This window comes from Crinia signifera, chromosome 6, assembly GCF_055691185.1.
Source record: "Crinia signifera chromosome 6, ASM5569118v1, whole genome shotgun sequence".
Taxonomy (NCBI): Eukaryota; Metazoa; Chordata; class Amphibia; order Anura; family Myobatrachidae; genus Crinia; species Crinia signifera.
In genome coordinates this window covers 106,031,730-106,059,014 of record NC_139222.1, presented here as the reverse complement: position 1 = coordinate 106,059,014, position 27,285 = coordinate 106,031,730, and the positions used below count along the sequence as shown (strand labels likewise).

Sequence of the window (27,285 nt, the reverse complement as noted above, 5' to 3'; positions counted from 1 at the left end):
AGTGCATGCATATCTAAAGTGACTCATGTTACTTAGATATGCATGTACACTTAAGAGGAAATGGGCGAGCAGCTGACATGCGGTGATGTCAGCTGCCCATGTCACCAGACGATTTCCATGGGAACGCCCATGAAACACTGGCCGTTCCTATGGGTACGACAATCCACCACCGCCCCATACCCCTTGCCCACTTTCTTGGGTGCGTGCACCTGGCAAACACAGTCTGTTCACCATGGCCGCACACACCTGTCTTATGCACAAATGCGGCTGCGCATGTGCCAAACATCAGTGCCAATGCAAATGTATGGTCCATGCGAATGGACCAGAATAATCCCCCCAAAATCCCAGGTAATCGCCATTTCTGCTGCACTGTTGTTTTTCCCGCCAAAACCCCTGATTTTTTATTACCAGATAATAAAATGCCAGGTCCAGGATTTTTTCCTTGTAGCAGACACCACTGAGCCAAATACCGGTGTATACCCTGAAATTGCCCACATTTCTTCAGCAGAGGAGAATGGGCATAGGGATTACCCCATACTTGCCAACTTTTGAGCCAGCTCTGTTAGGCAGGGGGGCCATATCCAGGAGTGGAAAAAGAGGCGGTTCGAGGGCGTGACCACACAGATGATGCCTTGTGAGGGGCGTGCCTACAGCATCGTGTCATTTTAGCCCCGCCCCCCGCCGTGCAATGCCGGTATTTCAGGCATTGCACTGCGGGGGGCGGGGCTAAAATGACGCGATCGCAGCATTTTACCTGCGGACCCCCCCCCGGCGAAGGACACATCACTGGGGGGGATATGCGGGAGGATTGCCACCCTTTCCGGGGGGGCGGGAGGGGGACCCGATTTCCGGGACCCTCCCGGCCATTCCGGGAGGGTAGGCAACCCTGGATTACCCAGAACATGTGGCAATGAAAAGTATAGGTTGCTTGTTCATACTAGCGCAGCTTACAAAATATCAGTTTCCAATTTGTCCAGGAGATGACAGGTGAACTATAAAGAATCTGCCTGCAATTCATTCATTAGCTAGCCAATACAAACCCAATAATGGGTGTAGAAAAGTGTTTGTGAAAAAAATTGCACTAGATAAACATCACAAAAATCGGTAAACTTTGAGGCAACCAAGAAGTACCAGGTAAGTCACTAACAAATGATGCTTTCCAAGTCCAGCTTGTGAATGCAGGACACTTGGTCATATAATCACCTTGTACAATGACAGAAGCAGACGCCTGTACGGATCCCTCGCTGTTGCTTGCGTGACACTGGTACTGTCCATGTTCAGCAAAAGTGACATTCGGGATGTACAAGCCCCCAGAGCTGGTAATGGTGAAGTGCTCATTGCTGGGTACAGGATCCCCAGTGTCTGTGGTCCAAGTAATGCTTGGCAGAGGGTCCCCTGATACGCTACACTCCAGAGTTACACTACCGCCTACTAGAACCTCCGTGTTCTGAGGCTGGATTATAAAAAATGGCTTTGCTGCAAAAGACAGAGTGCATTGTTTATGTAACAAATTTTACAATGGAGGCAGTGGCATCAAGGTTGCTTGAAGGGACCTACAGTAGGGGCAAGTTTCATCTTTGCTCCTTTGGCCATGGCTAGCCATGGCTATTCTAGTGTTCTCAGCTGCAATACGTATTGTATTGCAGCTGAGAACAATAGAATAGCCATGGCTAGCCATGACCAAAGGAGCAAAGACGAAACTTGCTCCTACTGTAACACTGCAACAATGCATACAATACAAGTATAGTATCCTTCACACTTATTATGTATTGTTAAAAAACATTGCTAGGAAAGATCATGATCGCTTCTGACACTACTCACAAAGGGCATTCTCTAGATCAGCTTATCATTGATCAACCACTAATTTAGTAAATGCATGGTGATAAGTGAGAATACGTATTTATGTATATACATACACACATTTAAACTTACCGCTGTACTATATATTATTTTGGTCTCAAATAGAGCAGGGGATACTGTCAAACAAATATGTTTATAATGTACTTGTATCATCGTTACCTACCCTCCTGCATGAGACTCCCTGACATTACAGCTATCTCCCTCATTAGTCTAGCAATCTCCCTAATTTCTCGTAGCCCACATTACATGTGGGCTACGAGAAATGAGGTTACATTACACGGTTACATTATTGGGAAAAACAGGAATGAGAGATAGATACATTTACATTGAATCATCAGCTCCATTTCCCAGCACTTTACCAAGTACAATAGCTTATATTAACTGCTTTTGGGCTCATCTACATTAGCATATAGGTCATTTTTAAATATTCCTCTCAGATGTAGCAGTGCACACCCACGCTTCCAGGTGCCACGTTCACAATCTCTCCATAGATGAAACTAGGCACTGTGCACAATTCTACTACCAACTATAACCTCCCTGAACTAGTTTTCAAAAGTAGGCAAGTATGACTTGTATATTATGCAATGGTGGCACTGTTAAGTGCGCTAAACCATTTTTTTCATAAGGATGTAACTTTATTGGCAAACTTCTTATGGATCGTGGTTCTATCATCAACTAGGTCTAATTGGTAACCTCTGTAGGTGCTACTCTGTAGCTCTACCCTAATGCTCTGTGTATGTTACTCACACCGGCTGCCAGAGTAACGCAGGACGGCCTCCTGCGTGCGCACCTCACCAGCTATGTTTTTAGCGGCACACTGATAAACTCCTTTATCCGATTCCTGCGTGTTCTGAATCATCAGGGTCCCATCATGCAAAAGATTAAGCCGACCATCGTAACTCATATCAATCTCATTGCTATGAGGAAACAAACACACACAAAAAAGAAAAAATGGAATGTACTATTTATTTTAATACTGCATGCAATATAGACTTCAAGCTGCATTTGTGAGTATACTGGACCTTTGTATTTATATTTTTATTTGTAGTGAAATATTTTCCTACTAATAATGCTGGAGAATATTTTAGCATTTTCCTTTTGTTTAAAAGTGGACACCACCCTAGACTGATCTGGACGAAACCAATGCGTGGTGGCTTGATTGTGTCCAGATTAGGTTCAGAGCCACTAAAACCCCAATCCCGGCACTGCAGGGGTCCTGGGGGCTCAATACATAAAGTGAGTCAGGGAAGTAGCACAGAGTAGATCAGGAGATGAAGGATGCGATAGGGAGGACAGGCCCACTGGGAAACTGGGCCATTTCCCGGTGGGCCGGGCCAAAACCGGGCCAGCAACACTCCCCCCTGGGCTGGCTGGGCCGCGGAACAGAGGGTAGTGGCGCGGCACTTTGCCCAAATCCAAAATGGCCGTGGGAGGGCTGCTGCGCATGCGCGATAGCGCACAGCACCCCCCATGGGCCTTTGCAGAGCTTGTGAGTGACTGCTCACGGGTTCCGTTCTCCTCCCTACTACTGCTGCCCACACGCATGCACATGCTTGAGGTTTTTAAAACTTCAAGTGTGGCAGCCCCGGGCTGGATTCAAGTCCCAATCCGCCCCTGCATAGACTGACAGCTATATAGTGGTAGGAGCATGGTCCACAGCAGCACAGAGCATATCAGGAAATGTGTGATGTGTTAGTGAGGACAGGGCTGCATAATTGTGAATCATAAGAGACTGGGTTGTCAGAACTGACATTTCTACTCGTACATCTACCGGTATCCAACACAGAGCAGCCGGCTGTTATAAATGCACTGGATGTGTGACTTGCAGTGCCATGACTGCCACCAAGTTTTTTTTACCATCCGCACATTGGTAATAAATTTACCATTAAATATCCTTTAACATGCAGCAGTACCCACGTGGTCTACCTGATTAAATGCCCATGCAGGCTTTGTTACGTGGGAAAAACAATAAGAACTTTCAAAGAGCGGATTGCTGGTCATCGTTCGTCTATAGGAGCTGCTCTTGCTGGTAAACCAAACGAACAACCAGTGGCAAAACATTTTGCCTTACTAAAACACAGTCTTGCCAGTCTTAAATACACGCTCATTGACAATGTCCCGGAATCCCCTCGGGGTGGTGACCGGGGCAAACGGCTACTCCTGCTGGAAACATATTGGATACATAAACTTGATACTGTTAATCCCAGAGGCCTTAATGAACTGCTGTCATTTAATATATTTTTGTGATTACAGTATATGTCATGTTTGATCTATTGTAACAGCTATTTACACTCTCTTCTATTATGTGTTTTTTAATGTAACCAGTATGTAGATCTGTTTGTGTTAAGTTTTTGTGTCTTTCCCCACAGCGGCCCAGTCCTGGTGGTTACCTAGCAACGCCAAACCCTAGAACGGAGGAGTGACGGAAGTGACACACACCCGCGATCACTTGAGCGGGACTGTGTCGGGCCGCAGAGCGTCTCAGGGTTGCTCGGCAATGGCCCCGGAGCGTCCTTGGATTACCTGGCAACAGCTTTCTCGAGTGACGTAGGTGGGCGCGATGCACTGCCATTCAGGAAGTCGGGCGGCTTTGGCGGGACCGGACAGAGGACGGTGTGAGGGATGGACTTCCGTGGTGGAGGTATTTAGGTGAGTTGTTTTATGTGTAAATTGTTCTTGCTTTGAAAAAGGAGTAAAATCTGAAACATCAGCTTATTTTGCTGTTGGTCTCTGACTTATTTGGAAAGCCGTGCGAGTGCCTCTCCCTCCTCCTCTAATTGTGAATCTTAACGCAATATGCTGCGTTATACAAGAAACTGTAAATAAATAAATAAATGTGATAGGGGCAGTGACATTATGTGAGCAATGGAATGGAGGCAGCAGGAAGCCACAGACTGAGAGTTATATAATGGGAGAAGCAAGGTCACCAGAGCCATGAACTCTTACAGATTTGTCATCGGTTACTGTATTTGTGTTTGTTTGTCCAGTATGCATTCGGACACTTTTGGATTGATTTGGATTAAACCAAAATAAGGTGGTTTGATTGGGTCCAGATTAGGTTTACTAACACCTCCAATCCAGACTCTGGGTGTGGTCCAATACACAAAGTGGGTCAGGGAAGCAAGATATGGCAAAGTTGTATTACATAGAGGGGGTAGAGGACATTATACTACACAGAGGGGGTAGTGTGCCGGGCACACTATGGGTACAGGGAGCATGTTCAGGGCCTCCCGCTGGACAGATTTGGATAAGAACTTCAGAGAGAGATGGGTATATGGTCTGGGATGCCTATTGGAGTGGCCAGGACCTCATATGTAAAGTTGATGTATGGCAGGCAGACCATTGATTCATGGAGCATGAACCCAAGCAACGCCGAGTATCTCAGCTAGTACTAATATAATGCAAAAAGTAGTGGGACTCATTTAGAGTTAGCATTAAATCAAAACTAAATAGTCAAAGCACTTATTATGAATACTGGGAAAATATTGGTTTCTTTTGCATGTAGTTCAGAAATACTGGTCAGGAAGTTTTTATAATGCGCAGAGTTGAGCCAGGACGCGCCCCCTGCCAACTAGAAATCTTTTTGAAAATTACAAATTTGACACCCCTTCCCCATAATTTGCATTGGTTTTATTAAGTTGTACAATTACTCTTTTTATGACTTGTTCAAACTTTAAATGAGGCCATAGAACTGTATTACAGTGTATTTCTATATTTGCTACTCAATAAAACTGGACTTTCTTCATGGTAAAACGAACAAAATATTTTACAGGATGCAGCAGCCCGAACAACATATTATTGAAATCATGCTTGCCTACACTCCCAGAATATCCAGGAGGTGCTCACTGTCGGTTTGATCTCCTGTTGTCTCGACTCTCCCAAAGTCTACATTTTAAAACCGCCTTCCATTGGCAACTCATCCCAAGATTTACTCACTTGTTGTGTAGCCAAACGATATCAGGTTTTGGATTCCCCTCTGCCCGACAGATGAAATAAACAGTGTTCCCAAGAGTGACATCTGCATCTCTGGGCTCTGACAGTATACGGGGTAGATCTAGGAAGTAAATAGTACCCACTTAATAGCACATTAACCCAGGGCTGCCAGTAGGAATTTTTGGGCCCGGAATTGATTTCCAGTCCGGGTCTTTTCACTTTTCACTTCACTTCTCACTCGCTGCGCTCGCCACACTTTATAAAATCAACTCCACGCCGACGTGGATAGTGGGGGTATGTAAAGGTCGTAGGACGCGTACCGCTGCACTCGCCACACTTCGGGTTGGCGTGGATAGTGGAATTAACAAGGTCAACAGCTGTTACGTTGACTAGTGTCATTGTGAACAGGTTTAATAGTGTACCCCTAGACCCTACTAAATTTAGAGGCTTTAGCGTCTAAATTTAGATGCCTCCATCTTAGCGGTTTGCAGGGAGTCTGGATTTAGACGTCTAAATCTAGACTTCTAAATTGCCGGAGGAGTCTAAATTGCCGGGTTGTCAGCGGTGCGCAGGACTGCCTATTTCACTGTGGAACTACAAGTACCACAGTTACCTGTCAGCGCTGGGTGCACTGCTGCTGCCCAGCGCTATGCTGATAACGTAGCTTACATAAGGAAAGCCGCCACGTGCTGCGCTGAGAACAGCTAGAGCGGCACGCACACAGTAAACACAGAGTCTGGCAGACTGCCAAGTTTTAAAGTTTCACTGTGCGCGCGGTGGCGCCGTGAAACTCCACAAGTACCCACTTCACTTTTCACTTCACTTCACACTTCTCGGTACTTGTGGATTATCACGGCTCCCACGATGGCCATCGTATGCGAAAAAATCGCATTGCATGCGATTTTTCACTGAAAAGCACCCAAATGCATTGGAATTAGTATGAAACATGTTCAATGGCCCCCAAATGGCATTTTTGAGGCTGTACCACCCCCACTATCAACGCGAACCCGAAGCGTGGCGAGCGCAGCTAGCCCGTGAGGGGCGGCGGTACGCGTCCTACGACCTTTTCATACCCCCACTATCCACGTCGGCGTGGAGTTGAGAATAGAAAGTGTGGTGAGCGCAGCAAGCCCCGCGAGGAAACGCGGATACCTTCACAGGTATCCGCGTCTCCTCACAGGCTTCACAGGTGTCCGCGTCCCCTCGCCACACTTCGGGCTCGCCACACTTTCTATTCTCAACTCCACGCCGACGTGGATAGTGGGGGTATGAAAAGGTCGTAGGACGCGTACCGCCGCCCCTCACGGGCTCGCCACGCTTCGGGTTCGCGTTGATAGTGGGGGTGGTACAGCCTCAAAAATGCCATTTGGGGGCCATTGAACATATTTCATACTAATTCCAATGCATTTGGATGCTTTTCAGTGAAAAATCGTATGCGATGCGATTTTGACTAAAAACTGCAAAAATCTGTAAAAATCGCATCGCATGCCACTATATATGGCATGCGATGGGAGCCGTGATAATCCATAAGTACCCACTTTTCACACTTCACTCCACTCCACACTCCACTCTTCACACTTCACTCCACTCCACACTCCACTTTCCACACTTCACTCCACTCCACACTCCACTTCACACTCCACCACACTTCACACTCCACTCCCCACTTCACTCCACTCCCCACTCCACTGCCTACTTCACTCCACACTCCACTCTCCACACTTCACTCCCCACTCCACTCCATTCCACACTTCACACTCCACTCAACACTTCACTCCACTCTTCACACTCCACTCAACACTTCACTCCACTCCCCACTCTTCACACTCCACTCTTCACACTCCACTCTCCACTTTTCACACTCCACTCTTCACACTCCACTCCACTCCCCAATTCACTCCACACTCCACTCCACACTTCTCCACTCTTCACACCCCACTCTTCACACTCCACTCTTCACACTCCCCAATTCACTCCACACTTCACACTCCACACTTCACACTCCACTCCACACTCCACTCTTCACACCCCACTCTTCACACTCCACTCCACACTTCACTCCACTCCCCAATTCACTCCACTCCACTCTTCACACTCCACTCCACTCTTCACACTCCACTCCACACTTCTCCACACACTCCACTCTTCACACCCCACTCTTCACACCCCAATTCACACTTCACACTCCACTCCACACCCCACTCTTCACACTCCACTCCACACTTCACTCCACTCCCCAATTCACTCCACACTTCACACTCCACTCCACACTTCACACTCCACTCCACTTCACTCTTCACACTCCACTCCACTCTTCACACTCCACTTCACACTCCACTCTCCACTTCTCCCCACTCCACTCCACACTCCACTCTTCACACTCCACTCCACACTTCACTCCACTCCCCAATTCACTCCACACTTCACACTCCACTCCACACTTCACACTCCACTCTTCACACTCCACTTCACTCTTCACACTCCACTCCACTCTTCACACTCCACTCCACTCTTCACACTCCACTCCACTCTTCACACTCCACTCCACTCTTCACACTCCACTCCACTCCCCAATTCACTCCACACTTCACACTTCACACTCCACTCTTCTCCACACACTCCACTCTTCACACCCCACTCTTCACACCCCACTCTTCACACTCCACTCCACTCCACACTCCCCAATTCACTCCACACTTCACACTCCCACACTTCACACTTCACACTCCACTCCACACTTCACACTCCACTCACACTCACTCTTCACACCCCACTCTTCACACTCCACTCCACACTTCACTCCACTCCCCAATTCACTCCACACTTCACACTCCACTCCACTCTTCACACTCCACTCCACTCTTCACACTCCACCCACTCTCACACTCCCACTCCACTCTTCACACTCCACTCCACTCTTCACACTCCACTCTCCACACTCCACTCTTCACACCCCACTCTTCACACCCCACTCCACTCCACACTTCACACTCCACTCCACACTCCACTCCACTCCACACTTCACTCCCACTCCCCAATTCACTCCACACTACACTCCACACTTCACACTCCACTCCCACACTTTCACACTCCACTCCACACTCCACTCTTCACACCCCACTCTTCACACTCCACTCCACACTTCACTCCACTCCCCAATTCACTCCACACTTCACACTCCACACTCCACTCTTCACACTCCACTCCACTCTTCACACTCCACTCCACTCTCTCACACTCCACTCTTCACACTCCACTCCACTCTTCACGCTCCACTCCACTTCACTTTCCACACTTCACTTTCACACTCCACACTTCACTTCACTTTCCACACTCCACTTCACTTCACACACTCCACACTTCACTTCCACACTCCACTTTCCATACTCCACTTCACTTTCCACACTCCACTTTCCACACTCCACTCCACTTTCCACACTCCACTCCACTTTCCACACTCCACACTCCACTTCACTTTCCACACTTCACTTTCCACACTCCACTTCACTTTACACACTCCACTTCAATTTACACACTTCACACTGCACTTTCCACACTCCACTTTCCACACTCCACTTTCCACACTCCACTTCACTTTCCACACTTTCCACACTCCACTCCACTTTCCACACTTCACTTTCCACACTCCACTCCACTTCACTTTCCACACTCCACTTTCCACACTCCACTCCACTTTCCACACTCCACTCACTTTCCACACTCCACTTCACTTTCCACACTCCACTTTCCACTTTCCACACTCCACTTCACTTTCCACACTCCACTCCACACTCCACTTCACTTCACTTTCCACACTTCACTTCACTTTCCACACTCCACTTTCCACCACTACACTTTACACACCACACTTCACTTTACACACCACACTTCACTTTCCACACTTCACACTTCACTTTCCACACTTCACACTTCACTTTCCACACTCCACTTCACTTTCCACACTCCACTTCACTTTCCACACTCCACTTTCCACACTCCACTTTCCACATTCCACTTTCCACACTCCACTTCACTTTCCACACTCCACTCCACACTCCACTTCACTTCACTTTCCACACTTCACTTCACTTTCCACACTCCACTTTCCACACTTCACTTTACACACCACACTTCACTTTACACACCACACTTCACTTTCCACACTTCACACTTCACTTTCCACACTCCACTTCACTTTCCACACTCCACTTCACTTTCCACACTCCACTTCACTTTCCACACTCCACTTTCCATACTCCACTTTCCATACTCCACTCCACTTTGCACACTCCACTTTGCACACTCCACTCCGCACACTCCACTTTGCACACTCCATACACTCCACTTTGCACACTCCACTTTGCACACTCCACTTTCCACACTCCACTTTGCACACTCCACTTTGCACACTCCACTTTGCACACTCCACTTTCCACACTCCACTTTCCACACTCCACTTTCCACACTCCACTTCACTTTCCACACTATACTTCACTTTCCACACTATACTTCACTTTCCACACTCCACTTCACTTTCCACACTCCACTTCACTTACCACACTCCACTTCACTTCACTTTCCACACTTCACTTTCCACACTCCACTTCACTTTCCACACTCCACTTCACTTCACTTTCCACTTCACTTCACTTTCCCACACTTCACTTTCCACACTCCACTCCACTTTCCACACTCCACTTTCCACACTCCACTTCACTTTCCACACTCCACTTTCCACACTCCACTTCACTTTCCACACTTCACTTTCCACACTTCACTTTCCACACTCCACTTTCCACACACCACTTTCCACACTCCACTTCACTTCACTTCACTTTCCACACTCCACTTCACTTTCCACACTCCACTTTCCACACTCCACTTTCCACACTCCACTTTCCAAACTCCACACTCCACTTCACTTCACTTTCCACACTCCACTTCACTTTCCACACTCCACTTCACTTTCCACACTCCACTTCACTTTCCTTCACTTTCCACACTCCACTTCACTTTCCACACTTCACTCCACTTCACTTTCCACACTCCACTCCACTTTCCACACTCCACTTCACTTCCACACTCCACTTTCCACACTCCACTTCACTTTCCACACTCCACTTTCACACTCCACTTTCCACACTCCACTTCACTTCACTTTCCACACTCCACTTCACTTCACTTTCCACACTCCACTTCCCTCCACTTTCCACACTCCACTTCACTTCACTTTCCACACTCCACTTCACTTTCCACACTCCACTTCACTTTCCTTCACTTTCCACACTCCACTTCACTTTCCACACTTCACTTTCCACACTTCACTTTCCACACTCCACTTCACTTTCCACACTCCACTTCACTTTCCACACTCCACTTCACTTTCCTTCACTTTCCACACTCCACTTCACTTTCCACACTTCACTTTCCACACTCCACTTCACTTTCCACACTCCACTTCACTTTCCACACTCCACTTTCCACACTTCACTCCACTTTCCACACTCCACTTCACTTCACTTTCCACACTCCACTTCACTTTCCACACTCCACTTCACTTTCCACACTCCACTTTCCACACTCCACTTCACTTTCCACACTTCACTTCACTTTCCACACTCCACTTTCCACACACTTCACTTTCCACACTCCACTTTCCACACTCCACTTTCCACACTCCACACTCCACTTCACTTCACTTTCCACACTCCACTTTCCACACTCCACTTTCCACACTCCACACTCCACTTCACTTTCCACACTCCACTTCACTTTCCACTTCACTTTCCTTCACTTTCCACACTCCACTTCACTTTCCACACTTCACTCCACTTCACTTTCCACACTCCACTTCACTTTCCACACTCCACTCCACTTTCCACACTCCACTTTCCACACTTCACTCACTCCACTTCACTTTCCACTTCACTTTCCACACTCCACTTTCCACACTCCACTTCACTTTCCACACTCCACTTTCCCACACTCCACTTTCCACACTCCACTTTCCACACTCCACTTTCCACACTCCACACTCCACACTCCACTTCACTTTCCACACTCCACTTCACTTTCCTTCACTTTCCACACTCCACTTCACTTTCCACACTTCACTCCACTTCACTTTCCACACTCCACTTCACTTTCACACTCCACTTCACTTTCCACACTCCACTTCACTTTCCACACTCCACTTCACTTTCCACACTCCACACTCCACTTCACTTTCCACACTTCACTTTCCACACTCCACTTCACTTTACACACTCCACTTCAATTTACACACTTCACACTGCACTTCCCACACTCCACTTTCCACACTCCACTTTCCACACTCCACTTCACTTTCCACACTTTCCACACTCCACTTATCTCCACACTCCACTCCACTTCACTTTCCACACTCCACTTTCCACACTCCACTCCACTTTCCACACTCCACTTCACTTTCCACACTCCACTTCACTTTCCACACTCCACTTTCCACACTCCACACTTCACTTCACTTTACACACTCCACTCCACTTCACTTTCCACACTCCACTTTCCACACTCCACTTTCCACATTCCACTTTCCACACTCCACTTCACTTTCCACACTCCACTCCACACTCCACTTCACTTCACTTTCCACACTTCACTTCACTTTCCACACTCCACTTTCCACACTTCACACACCACACTTCACTTTACACACCACACTTCACTTTCCACACTTCACACTTCACTTTCCACACTCCACTTCACTTTCCACACTCCACTTCACTTTCCACACTCCACTTCACTTTCCACACTTCACTTCACTTTCCACACTCCACTTTCCACACTCCACTTTCCACATTCCACTTTCCACACTCCACTTCACTTTCCACACTCCACTCCACACTCCACTTCACTTCACTTTCCACACTTCACTTCACTTTCCACACTCCACTTCCACACTTCACTTTACACACCACACTTCACTTTACACACCACACTTCACTTTCCACACTTCACACTTCACTTTCCACACTTCACACTTCACTTTCCACACTCCACTTCACTTTCCACACTCCACTTCACTTTCCACACTCCACTTCACTTTCCACACTCCACTTCACTTTCCACACTCCACTTTCCATACTCCACTCCACTTTGCACACTCCACTTCACTTTCCACACTCCACTTCACTTTCCACACTTCACTTTCCACACTCCACTTCACTTCACACACTCCACACTTCACTTTCCACACTCCACTTTCCATACTCCACTTCACTTTCCACACTCCACTCCACTTTCCACACTCCACTCCACACTCCACTTCACTTTCTACACTCCACTTCACTTTCCACACTCCACACTCCACTTCACTTTCACACTTCACTTCACTTTACACACTCCACTCAATTTACACACTTCACACTGCACTTTCCACACTCCACTTTCCACACTCCACTTCACTTTCCACACTTTCCACACTCCACTCCACTTTCCACACTTCACTTTCCACACTCCACTCCACTTTCCACACTCCACTCCACTTTCCACACTCCACTTCACTTTCCACACTCCACTCCACTTTCCACACTTCACTTTCCACACTCCACTCCACTTCACTTTCCACACTCCACTTTCCACACTCCACTCCACTTTCCACACTCCACTTCACTTTCCACACTCCACTTCACTTTCCACACTCCACTTTCCACACTCCACACTTCACTTCACTTCACACACTCCACTCCACTTCAACTTTCCACACTCCACTTTCCACACTCCACTTTCCACATTCCACTTTCCACACTCCACTTCACTTTCACACTCCACTCCACACTCCACTTCACTTCACTTTCCACACTTCACTTCACTTTCCACACTCCACTTTCCACACTCACACACCACACTTCACTTTACACACTTCACACTTCACTTTCCACACTTCACACTTCACTTTCCACACTTCACACTTCACTTTCCACACTTCACACTTCACTTTCCACACTCCACTTCACTTTCCACACTCCACTTTCCACACTCCACTCCACACTCCACTCCACTTCACTTTCCACACTTCACTTCACTTTCCACACTCCACTTTCCACACTTCACTTTACACACCACACTTCACTTTCCACACTTCACACTTCACTTTCCACACTTCACACTTCACTTTCCACACTCCACTTCACTTTCCACACTCCACTTCACTTTCCACACTCCACTTCACTTTCCACACTCCACTTTCCACACTCCACTTTCCATACTCCACTTTCCATACTGCACTCCACTTTGCACACTCCACTTTGCACACTCCACTCCACTTTGCACACGTCCACTTTGCACACTCCACTTTGCACACTCCACTTTGCACACTCCACTTTCCACACTCCACTTTCCACACTCCACTTCACTTTCCACACTCCACTTCACTTTCCACACTCCACTTCACTTTCCACACTCCACTTCACTTCACTTTCCACACTCCACTTCACTTCACTTTCCACACTCCACTTCACTTACCACACTCCACTTTCCACACTCCACTTCACTTTCCACACTCCACTTCACTTCACTTTCCACACTTCACTTTCCACACTCCACTTCACTTTCCACACTCCACTTCACTTTCCACACTCCACTTCACTTCACTTTCCACTTCACTTCACTTTCCACACTCCACTTCACTTTCCACACTTCACTTTCCACACTTCACTTTCCACACTCCACTCCACTTTCCACACTCCACTTTCCACACTCCACTTCACTTTCCACACTTCACTTCACTTTCCACACTCCACTTTCCACACTCCACTTCACTTTCCACACTTCACTTTCCACACTCCACTTTCCACACTCCACTTTCCACACTCCACACTCCACTTCACTTCACTTTCCACACTCCACTTCACTTTCCACACTCCACTTTCCACACTCCACTTTCCACACTCCACACTCCACTTCACTTCACTTTCCACACTCCACTTCACTTTCCTTCACTTTCCACACTCCACTTCACTTTCCACACTTCACTTTCCACACTCCACTTCCACACTCCACTTCACTTCCACACTCCACTTCACTTTCCTTCACTTTCCACACTCCACTTCACTTTCCACACTTCACTTTCCACACTTCACTTTCCACACTCCACTTCACTTTCCACACTCCACTTCACTTTCCACACTCCACTTCACTTTCCACACTCCACTTCACTTTCCACACTCCACTTTCCACACTTCACTCCACTTTCCACACTCCACTTCACTTTCCACACTCCACTTCACTTTCCACACTCCACTTCACTTTCCACACTCCACTTTCCACACTCCACTTCACTTTCCACACTTCACTTCACTTTCCACACTCCACACTCCACACTCCACTTCACTTTCCACACTCCACTTTCCACACTCCACTTTCCACACTCCACACTCCACTTCACTTCACTTTCCACACTCCACTTCACTTTCCACACTCCACTTCACTTTCCACACTCCACTTCACTTCACTTTCCACACTCCACTTCACTTTCCACACTCCACTTTCCACACTCCACTCACTCCACTTCACTTTCCACTCCACTTTCCACACTCCACACTCCACACTCCACTTCACTTTCCACACTCCACTTCACTTTCCACACTCCACTTCACTTTCCACACTTCACTCCACTTCACTTTCCACACTCCACTTCACTTTCCACACTCCACTTCACTTTCCACACTCCACACTCCACTTCACTTTCCACACTTCACTTTCCACACTCCACTTCAATTTACACACTTCACACTGCACTTTCCACACTCCACTTTCCACACTCCACTTTCCACACTCCACTCCACTTTCCACACTTCACTTTCCACACTCCACTCCACTTTCCACACTCCACTTTCCACACTCCACTCCACTTTCCACACTCCACTTCACTTTCCACACTCCACTTCACTTTCCACACTCCACTTCACTTTCCCCACTCCACTTTCCACACTCCACTTCACTTTCCACACTCCACTCCACTTCACTTTCCACACTCCACTTTCCACACTCCACTTTCCACATTCCACTTTCCACACTCCACTTCACTTTCCACACTCCACTCCACACTCCACTTCACTTCACTTTCCACACTTCACTTCACTTTCCACACTCCACTTTCCACACTTCACTTTCCACACACACTTCACTTTACACACCACACTTCACTTTCCACACTTCACACTTCACTTTCCACACTTCACACTTCACTTTCCACACTCCACTTCACTTTCCACACTCCACTTCACTTTCCACACTCCACTTCACTTTCCACACTCCACTTTGCACACTCCACTTTGCACACTCCACTCTTCACTTGCACACTCCACTTTGCACACTCCACTTTGCACACTCCACTTTGCACACTCCACTTTCCACACTCCACTTCACTTTCCACACTCCACTTCACTTTCCACACTCCACTTCACTTTCCACACTCCACTTCCACACTCCACTTTGCACACTCCACTTTCCACACTCCACTTCACTTTCCACACTCCACTTCACTTTCCACACTCCACTTCCACACTCCACTTTGCACACTCCACTTTCCACACCTCCACTTTCCACACTCCACTTTCCACACTCCACACTATACTTCACTTTCCACACTCCACTTCACTTTCCACACTCCACTTCACTTTCCACACTCCACTTCACTTTCCACACTCCACTTCACTTTCCACACTCACTTCACTTACCACACTCCACTTTCCACACTCCACTTCACTTCACTTTCCACACTTCACTTTCCACACTCCACTTCACTTTCCACACTCCACTTCACTTTCCACACTCCACTTCACTTCACTTTCCACTTCACTTCACTTTCCACACTCCACTTCACTTTCCACACTTCACTTTCCACACTCCACTCCACTTTCCACACTCCACTTTCCACACTCCACTTCACTTTCCACACTTCACTTCACTTTCCACACTCCACTTCACTTTCCACACTTCACTTTCCACACTCCACACTCCACTTCACTTCACTTTCCACACTCCACTTCACTTTCCACACTCCACTTTCCACACTCCACTTTCCACACTCCACTTTCCACACTCCACACTCCACTTCACTTTCCACACTCCACTTCACTTTCCACACTCCACTTCACTTTCCACACTCCACTTCACTTTCCTTCACTTTCCACACTCCACATCACTTTCCACACTTCACTCCACTTCACTTTCCACACTCCACTCCACTTTCCACACTCTACTTTCCACACTTCACTCCACTTTCCACACTCCACTTTACTTTCCACTTCACTTTCCACACTCCACTTCACTTTCCACACTCCACTTTCCACACTCCACTTTCCACACTCCACACTCCACTTCACTTCACTTTCCACACTCCACTTCACTTTCCACACTCCACTTCACTTCACTTTCCACACTCCACTTCACTTTCCTTCACTTTCCACACTCCACTTCACTTTCCACACTTCACTCCACTTTCCACACTTCACTCCACTTTACTTTCCACTTCACTTTCCACACTCCACTTTCCACACTCCACTTCACTTTCCACACTCCACTTTCCACACTCCACTTTCCACACTCCACTTTCCACACTCCACTTCACTTCACTTTCCACACTCCACTTCACTTTCCACACTCCACTTCACTTTCCTTCACTTTCCACACTCCACTTCACTTTCCACACTTCACTTTCCACACTCCACTTCACTTTCCACACTCCACTTCACTTTCCACACTCCACTTCACTTTCCACACTCCACTTTCCACACTTCACTCCACTTTCCACACTCCACTCCACTTCACTTTCCACACTCCACTTCACTTTCCACACTCCACTTCACTTTCCACACTCCACTTTCCACACTCCACTTCACTTTCCACACTTCACTTTCCACACTCCACTTTCCACACTCCACTTTCCACACTCCACTTTCCACACTCCACTTCACTTTCCACACTCCACACTCCACTTCACTTCACTTTCCACACTCCACTTTCCACACTCCACTTTCCACACTCCACTTTCCACACTCCACTTCACTTTCCACACTCCACTTCACTTTCCACACTCCACTTCACTTTCCTTCACTTTCCACACTCCACTTCACTTTCCACACTTCACTCCACTTCACTTTCCACACTCCACTTCACTTTCCACACTCCACTTCACTTTCCACACTCCACTCCACTTTCCACACTCCACTTTCCACACTTCACTCACTCCACTTCACTTTCCACTTCACTTTCCACACTCCACTTTCCACACTCCACTTTCCACACTCCACTTTCCACACTCCACACTCCACTTCACTTCACTTTCCACACTCCACTTCACTTTCCACACTCCACTTCACTTTCCTTCACTTTCCACACTCCACTTCACACACTTAACTCTACTTCACTTTCCACACTCCACTTCACTTTCCACACTCCACTTCACTTTCCACACTCCACTTTCCACACTCCACTCCACTTCACTTTCCACACTCCACTTTCCACACTCCACTTCACTTCACTTTCCACACTCCACTCCACTTCACTTTCCACACTTCACTTCACTTTCCACACTCCACTTCACTTTCCACACTCCACTTTCCACACTTCACTCACTCCACTTCACTTTCCACTTCACTTTCCACACTCCACTTTCCACACTCCACTTCACTTTCCACACTCCACTTTCCACTTTCCACACTCCACTTTCCACACTCCACACTCCACTTCACTTTCCACACTCCACTTCACTTTCCACACTCCACTTCACTTTCCACACTCCACTTCACTTTCCACACTCCACTTTCCACACTCCACTCACTCCACTTCACTTTCCACTCCACTTTCCACACTTCACTTTCCACACTCCACACTTCACTCCACACTTCACTTTCCACACTCCACTTCACACTCACTTTCCACACCTCACTTCACTTCACTTTCCACACCTCACTTCACTTTCCACTTTTTTTCACTTCACATTTCACTTCACTTTTGGGTACTTGTGGATTATCACGGCTCCCACGATGGCCATCGTATGCGGAAAAACTCGCATCGCATGCGATTGCATACGATTTTTCACTGAAAAGCACCCAAATGCATTGGAATTAGTATGAAACATGTTCAATGGCCCCCAAATGGCATTTTTGAGGCTGTACCACCCCCACTATCAACGCGAACCCGAAGCGTGGCGAGTGCAGCAAGCCCACGAGGGGCGGCGGTACGCGTCCTAAGACCTTTTCATACCCCCACTATCCCCGTCGGTGTGGACTTGAGAACAGAAAGTGTGGCGAGTGCAGCGAGCCACCGAGCCTGAAGTGTGGCGAGCCCCGCGAGGGGACGCGGATACCTTCACAGGTATCCGCGTCCCCTCACGGGCTTCACAGGTGTCCGCGTCCCCTCGCCACACTTCGGGCTTGGTGGCTCGCTTCGCTCGCCACACTTTCTATTCTCAACTCCACGCTGACGTAGATAGTGGGGGTATGAAAAGGTCGTAGGACGCGTACCGCCGCCCCTCGCGGGCTCACCACGCTTCGGGTTCACGTTGATAGTGGGGGTGGTACAGCCTCAAAAATGCTATTTGGGGGCCATTGAACATGTTTCATACTAATTCCAATGCATTTGGATGCTTTTCAGTGAAAAATCGTATGCGATGCGATGCGATTTTGACTAAAAACTGCAAAAATCTGTAAAAAAACTCCACTTCACTTTACACACTCCACTTCAATTTACACACTTCACACTGCACTTTCCACACTCCACTTTCCACACTCCACTTTCCACACTCCACTTTCCACACTCCACTTCACTTTCCACACTCCACACTTCACTTTCCACACTCCACTTCACTTTCCACACTTTCCACACTCCACTCCACTTTCCACACTCCACTCCACTTCACTTTCCACACTCCACTTCACTTTCCACACTCCACTCCACTTTCCACACTCCACTCCACTTTCCACACTCCACTTCACTTTCCACACTCCACTCCACTCCACACTCCACTTTCCACACTCCACACTTCACTTCACTTTACACACTCCACTCCACTTTCCACACTCCACTTCACTTTCCACACTTCACTTCACTTTCCACACTCCACTTCACTTTCCACACTCCACTTCACTTTCCACACTCCACTTCACTTTCCACACTCCACTTTCCACACTTCACTTTACACACCACACTTCACTTTCCACACTTCACACTTCACTTTCCACACTCCACTTCACTTTCCACACTTCACTTTCCACACTCCACTTTGCACACTCCACTTTCCACACTCCACTTCACTTCACTTTCCACACTCCACTTCACTTTCCACACTCCACTTTCCACACTCCACTTTCCACACTCCACTTTCCACACTCCACTCCACTTCACTTCACTTTCCACACTCCACTTCACTTTCCACACTCCACTTCACTTCACTTTCCACACTCCACTTCACTTTCCACACTCCACTTACCACACTCCACTTTCCACTTCACTTTCCACACTCCACTTCACTTTCCTTCACTTTCCACACTCCACTTCACTTTCCACACTTCACTTTCCACACTTCACTTTCCACACTCCACTTCACTTTCCTTCACTTTCCACACTCCACTTCACTTTCCACACTTCACTTTCCACACTTCACTTTCCACACTCCACTTCACTTTCCACACTCCACTTCACTTTCCACACTCCACTTCACTTTCCACACTCCACTTCACTTTCCACACTCCACTCCACTTTCCACACTCCACTTCACTTTCCACACTCCACTTTCCACACTTCACTTTCCACACTCCACACTCCACTTTGCACACTCCACACTCCACTTTCCACTTTCCACACTCCACTTTGCACACTCCACTTTGCACACTCCACTTTGCACACTCCACTTTGCACACTCCACTTTGCACACTCCACTTTGCACACTCCACTCCACTTTCCACACTCCACTTTCCACACTCCACTTTCCACACTCCACTTTCCACACTCCACTTTCCACACTCCACTTCACTTTCCACACTCCACTTCACTTTCCACACTCCCACTTCACTTTCCACACTCCACTTCACTTCACTTTCCACACTCCACTTCACTTTACTTTCCACACTCCACTTCACTTACCACACTCCACTTTCCACACTCCACTTCACTTCACTTTCCACACTCCACTTCACTTCACTTTCCACACTCCACTTCACTTTCCTTCACTTTCCACACTCCACTTCACTTTCCTTCACTTTCCACACTCCACTTCACTTTCCACACTCCACTTTCCACACTCCACTTCACTTTCCACTTCACTTTCCACACTCCACTTCACTTCACTTTCCACACTCCACTTCACTTCACTTTCCACACTCCACTTCACTTTCCACTCCACTTCACTTTCCACACTCCACTTCACTTCACTTTCCACACTCCACTTCACTTCACTTTCCACACTCCACTTCACTTCACTTTCCACACTCCACTTCACTTTCCACACTCCACTTTCCACACTCCACACTCCACTTCACTTCACTTTCCACACTCCACTTCACTTTCCACACTCCACTTCACTTTCCACACTCCACTTCACTTTCCTTCACTTTCCACACTCCACTTCACTTTCCACACTTCACTCCACTTTCCACACTTCACTCCACTTTCCACACTCCACTCCACTTTCCACACTCCACTCCACTTTCCACACTCCACTTTCCACACTCCACTTTCCACACTCCACACTCCACTTCACTTCACTTTCCACACTCCACTTCCCTCCACTTTCCACACTCCACTTCACTTCACTTTCCACACTCCACTTCACTTTCCACACTCCACTTCACTTTCCACACTCCACTTTCCACACTCCACTTCACTTCACTTTCCACACTCCACTTCACTTCACTTTCCACACTCCACTTCACTTTCCACACTCCACTTCACTTTCCACACTCCACTTTCCACACTCCACTCCACTTTCCACACTCCACTTCACTTTCCACTTCACTTTCCACACTTCACTTCACTTTCCACACTCCACTTCACTTTCCACACTCCACTTTCCACACTCCACTTCACTTTCCTTCACTTTCCACACTTCACTTTCCACACTCCACTTTCCACCTCCACTCACTCCACTTCACTTTCCACTCCACTTTCCACACTTCACTTTCCACACTCCACACTTCACTCCACTCCACTTTCCACACTCCACTTCACACTCACTTTCCACACCTCACTTCACTTCACTTTCCACACCTCACTTCACTTTCCACTTTTTTTCACTTCACATTTCACTTCACTTTTGGGTACTTGTGGATTATCACGGCTCCCACGATGGCCATCGTATGCGGAAAAACTCGCATCGCATGCGATTGCATACGATTTTTCACTGAAAAGCACCCAAATGCATTGGAATTAGTATGAAACATGTTCAATGGCCCCCAAATGGCATTTTTGAGGCTGTACCACCCCCACTATCAACGCGAACCCGAAGCGTGGCGAGTGCAGCAAGCCCACGAGGGGCGGCGGTACGCGTCCTAAGACCTTTTCATACCCCCACTATCCCCGTCGGTGTGGACTTGAGAACAGAAAGTGTGGCGAGTGCAGCGAGCCACCGAGCCTGAAGTGTGGCGAGCCCCGCGAGGGGACGCGGATACCTTCACAGGTATCCGCGTCCCCTCACGGGCTTCACAGGTGTCCGCGTCCCCTCGCCACACTTCGGGCTTGGTGGCTCGCTTCGCTCGCCACACTTTCTATTCTCAACTCCACGCTGACGTAGATAGTGGGGGTATGAAAAGGTCGTAGGACGCGTACCGCCGCCCCTCGCGGGCTCACCACGCTTCGGGTTCACGTTGATAGTGGGGGTGGTACAGCCTCAAAAATGCTATTTGGGGGCCATTGAACATGTTTCATACTAATTCCAATGCATTTGGATGCTTTTCAGTGAAAAATCGTATGCGATGCGATGCGATTTTGACTAAAAACTGCAAAAATCTGTAAAAAACTCCACTTCACTTTACACACTCCACTTCAATTTACACACTTCACACTGCACTTACCACACTTCACTTTCCACACTCCACTTTCCACACTCCACTTCACTTTCCACACTCCACACTTCACTTTCCACACTCCACTTCACTTTCCACACTTTCCACACTCCACTCCACTTTCCACACTCCACTCCACTTCACTTTCCACACTCCACTTCACTTTCCACACTCCACTCCACTTTCCACACTCCACTCCACTTTCCACACTCCACTTCACTTTCCACACTCCACTCCACTCCACACTCCACTTTCCACACTCCACACTTCACTTCACTTTACACACTCCACTCCACTTTCCACACTCCACTTCACTTTCCACACTTCACTTCACTTTCCACACTCCACTTCACTTTCCACACTCCACTTCACTTTCCACACTCCACTTCACTTTCCACACTCCACTTCACTTTCCACACTCCACTTTCCACACTTCACTTTACACACCACACTTCACTTTCCACACTTCACACTTCACTTTCCACACTCCACTTCACTTTCCACACTTCACTTTCCACACTCCACTTTGCACACTCCACTTTGCACACTCCACTTTGCACACTCCACTTTCCACACTCCACTTCACTTCACTTTCCACACTCCACTTTCCACACTCCACTTCACTTTCCACACTCCACTTTCCACACTCCACTTTCCACACTCCACTTTCCACACTCCACTCCACTTCACTTCACTTTCCACACTCCACTTCACTTTCCACACTCCACTTCACTTTCCACACTCCACTTCACTTCACTTTCCACACTCCACTTCACTTTCCACACTCCACTTACCACACTCCACTTTCCACTTCACTTTCCACACTCCACTTCACTTTCCTTCACTTTCCACACTCCACTTCACTTTCCACACTTCACTTTCCACACTTCACTTTCCACACTCCACTTCACTTTCCTTCACTTTCCACACTCCACTTCACTTTCCACACTTCACTTTCCACACTTCACTTTCCACACTCCATTTCACTTTCCACACTCCACTTCACTTTCCACACTCCACTCCACTTTCCACACTCCACTTCACTTTCCACACTCCACTTTCCACACTTCACTTTCCACACTCCACACTCCACTTTCCACACTCCACACTCCACTTTCCACTTTCCACACTCCACTTTGCACACTCCACTTTGCACACTCCACTTTGCACACTCCACTTTGCACACTCCACTTTGCACACTCCACTTTGCACACTCCACTCCACTTTCCACACTCCACTTTCCACACTCCACTTCACTTTCCACACTCCACTTCACTTTCCACACTCCACTTCACTTTCCACACTCCACTTCACTTCACTTTCCACACTCCACTTCACTTTACTTTCCACACTCCACTTCACTTCACTTTCCACACTCCACTTCACTTCACTTTCCACACTCCACTTCACTTTCCTTCACTTTCCAAGCTCCACTTCACTTTCCTTCACTTTCCACACTCCACTTCACTTTCCACACTCCACTTTCCACACTCCACTTCACTTTCCACACTCCACTTCACTTTCCACACTCCACTTCACTTTCCACACTCCACTTCACTTTCCACACTCCACTTCACTTCACTTTCCACACTCCACTTCACTTCACTTTCCACACTCCACTTCACTTTCCACTCCACTTCACTTTCCACACTCCACTTCACTTCACTTTCCACACTCCACTTCACTTCACTTTCCACACTCCACTTCACTTCACTTTCCACACTCCACTTCACTTTCCACACTCCACTTTCCACACTCCACACTCCACTTCACTTCACTTTCCACACTCCACTTCACTTTCCACACTCCACTTCACTTTCCACACTCCACTTCACTTTCCACACTTCACTCCACTTTCCACACTTCACTCCACTTTCCACACTCCACTTTCACACTCCACTCCACTTTCCACACTCCACTTTCCACACTCCACTTTCCACACTCCACTTCACTTCACTTTCCACACTCCACTTCCCTCCACTTTCCACACTCCACTTCACTTCACTTTCCACACTCCACTTCACTTTCCACACTCCACTTCACTTTCCACACTCCACTTTCCACACTCCACTTCACTTCACTTTCCACACTCCACTTCACTTCACTTTCCACACTCCACTTCACTTCCACACTCCACTTCACTTTCCACACTCCACTTTCCACACTCCACTCCACTTTCCACACTCCACTTCACTTTCCACTTCACTTTCCACACTTCACTTCACTTTCCACACTCCACTTCACTTTCCACACTCCACTTTACTTTCCTTCACTTTCCACACTTCACTTTCCACACTTCACTTTCCACACTCCACTTTCCACACTCCACTTCACTTTCCACACTCCACTTCACTTCACTTTCCACACTCCACTTCACTTTCCACACTCCACTTCACTTTCCACACTTCACTTTCCACTTCACTTTCCACACTCCACTTCACTCTCCACACTTCACTTCACTTTCGACACTCCACTTCACTTTCCACACTCCACTTTCCACACTCCACACTCCACTTCACTTCACTCCACTTTCCACACTCCACTTCACTTTCCTTCACTTTCCACACTCCACTTCACTTTCCACACTTCACTCCACTTCACTTTCCACACTCCACTTCACTTTCCACACTCCACTTCACTTTCCACACTCCACTTCACTTTCCACACTCCACTCCACTTTCCACACTCCACTTTCCACACTTCACTCCACTTTCCACACTCCACTTCACTTTCCACACTCCACTTCACTTTCCACTTCACTTTCCACACTCCACTTTCCACACTCCACTTCACTTTCCACACTCCACTTTCCACACTCCACTTTCCACACTCCACACTCCACACTCCACACTCCACACTCCACTTCACTTTCCACACTCCACTTCACTTTCCACACTCCACTTCACTTTCCTTCACTTTCCACACTCCACTTCACACACTTAACTCTACTTCACTTTCCACACTCCACTTCACTTTCCACACTCCACTTCACTTTCCACACTCCACTTTCCACACTCCACTTCACTTCACTTTCCACACTCCACTTCACTTCACTTTCCACACTCCACTTCACTTTCCACACTCCACTTTCCACACTCCACTCCACTTTCCACACTCCACTTCACTTTCCACTTCACTTTCCACTTCACTTTCCACACTCCACTTCACTTTCCACACTCCACTTTCCACACTTCACTCCACTTTCCACACTCCACTTCACTTCACTTTCCACACTCCACTTCACTTCACTTTCCACACTCCACTTCACTTTCCACACTCCACTTCACTTTCCACACTTCACTTTCCACTTCACTTTCCACACTCCACTTCACTTTCCACACTTCACTTCACTTTCCACACTCCACTTTCCACACTCCACTTCACTTTCCACACTCCACTTTCCACACTCCACACTCCACTTCACTTCACTCCACTCCACTTTCCACACTCCACTTTCCACACTCCACTTCACTTCACTTTCCTTCACTTTCCACACTCCACTTCACTTTCCACACTTCACTCCACTTCACTTTCCACACTCCACTTCACTTTCCACACTCCACTTCACTTTCCACACTCCACTCCACTTTCCACACTCCACTCCACTTTCCCACACTCCACTCCACTTTCCACACTCCACTTTCCACACTTCACTCCACTTTCCACACTCCACTTCACTTTCCACTTCACTTTCCACACTCCACTTTCCACACTCCACTTCACTTTCCACACTCCACTTTCCACACTCCACTTTCCACACTCCACTTTCCACACTCCACTTCACTTCACTTTCCACACTCCACTTCACTTTCCACACTCCACTTCACTTTCCTTCACTTTCCACACTCCACTTCACACACTTAACTCTACTTCACTTTCCACACTCCACTTCACTTTCCACACTCCACTTTCCACACTCCACTTTCCACACTCCACTTTCCACACTCCACTTTCCACACTCCACTTTCCACACTCCACTTTCCACACTCCACTTTCCACACTCCACTTCACTTTCCACACTCCACTTCACTTTCCACACTCCACTTCACTTCACTTTCCACACTCCACTTTCCACACTCCACTCCACTTTCCACACTCCACTTTCCACACTCCACTTTCCACACTCCACTTTCCACACTCCACTTTCCACACTCCACTTCACTTTCCACACTCCACTTCACTTTCCACACTCCACTTCACTTTCCACACTCCACTTTCCACACTCCACTTCACTTTCCTTCACTTTCCACACTCCACTCCACACTTCACTTTCCACACTCCACACTTCACTCCACTCCACTTTCCACACTCCACTTCACACTCACTTTCCACACCTCACTTCACTTTCCACACCTCACTTCACTTTCCACTTTTTTTCACTTCACATTTCCCTTCACTTTTCACTTCACTTTTGGGTACTTGTGGATTATCACGGCTCCCACGATGG

The 27,285-nt window shown here is 47.7% G+C and overlaps 1 protein-coding gene across 5 annotated transcripts in view; it reads right to left on the bottom strand.

The window, feature by feature from the left end:
- The window catches only part of LOC146007943 (peroxidasin homolog), a 106,244-nt gene that overhangs the window by 52,444 nt on the left and 26,515 nt on the right, over positions 1-27,285 (bottom strand). For all 5 annotated transcript variants that reach the window (XM_083146738.1, XM_083146734.1, XM_083146736.1 and 2 more), the window contains exons 8-10: positions 5,797-5,914; positions 2,608-2,777; positions 1,204-1,476 (exon numbers count right to left, since the gene is read on the bottom strand). In XM_083146738.1, coding sequence (XP_083002864.1) covers positions 1,204-1,476; positions 2,608-2,777; positions 5,797-5,914 — 561 coding nt within the window. The remainder of the gene's footprint in view (positions 1-1,203; positions 1,477-2,607; positions 2,778-5,796; positions 5,915-27,285) is intronic.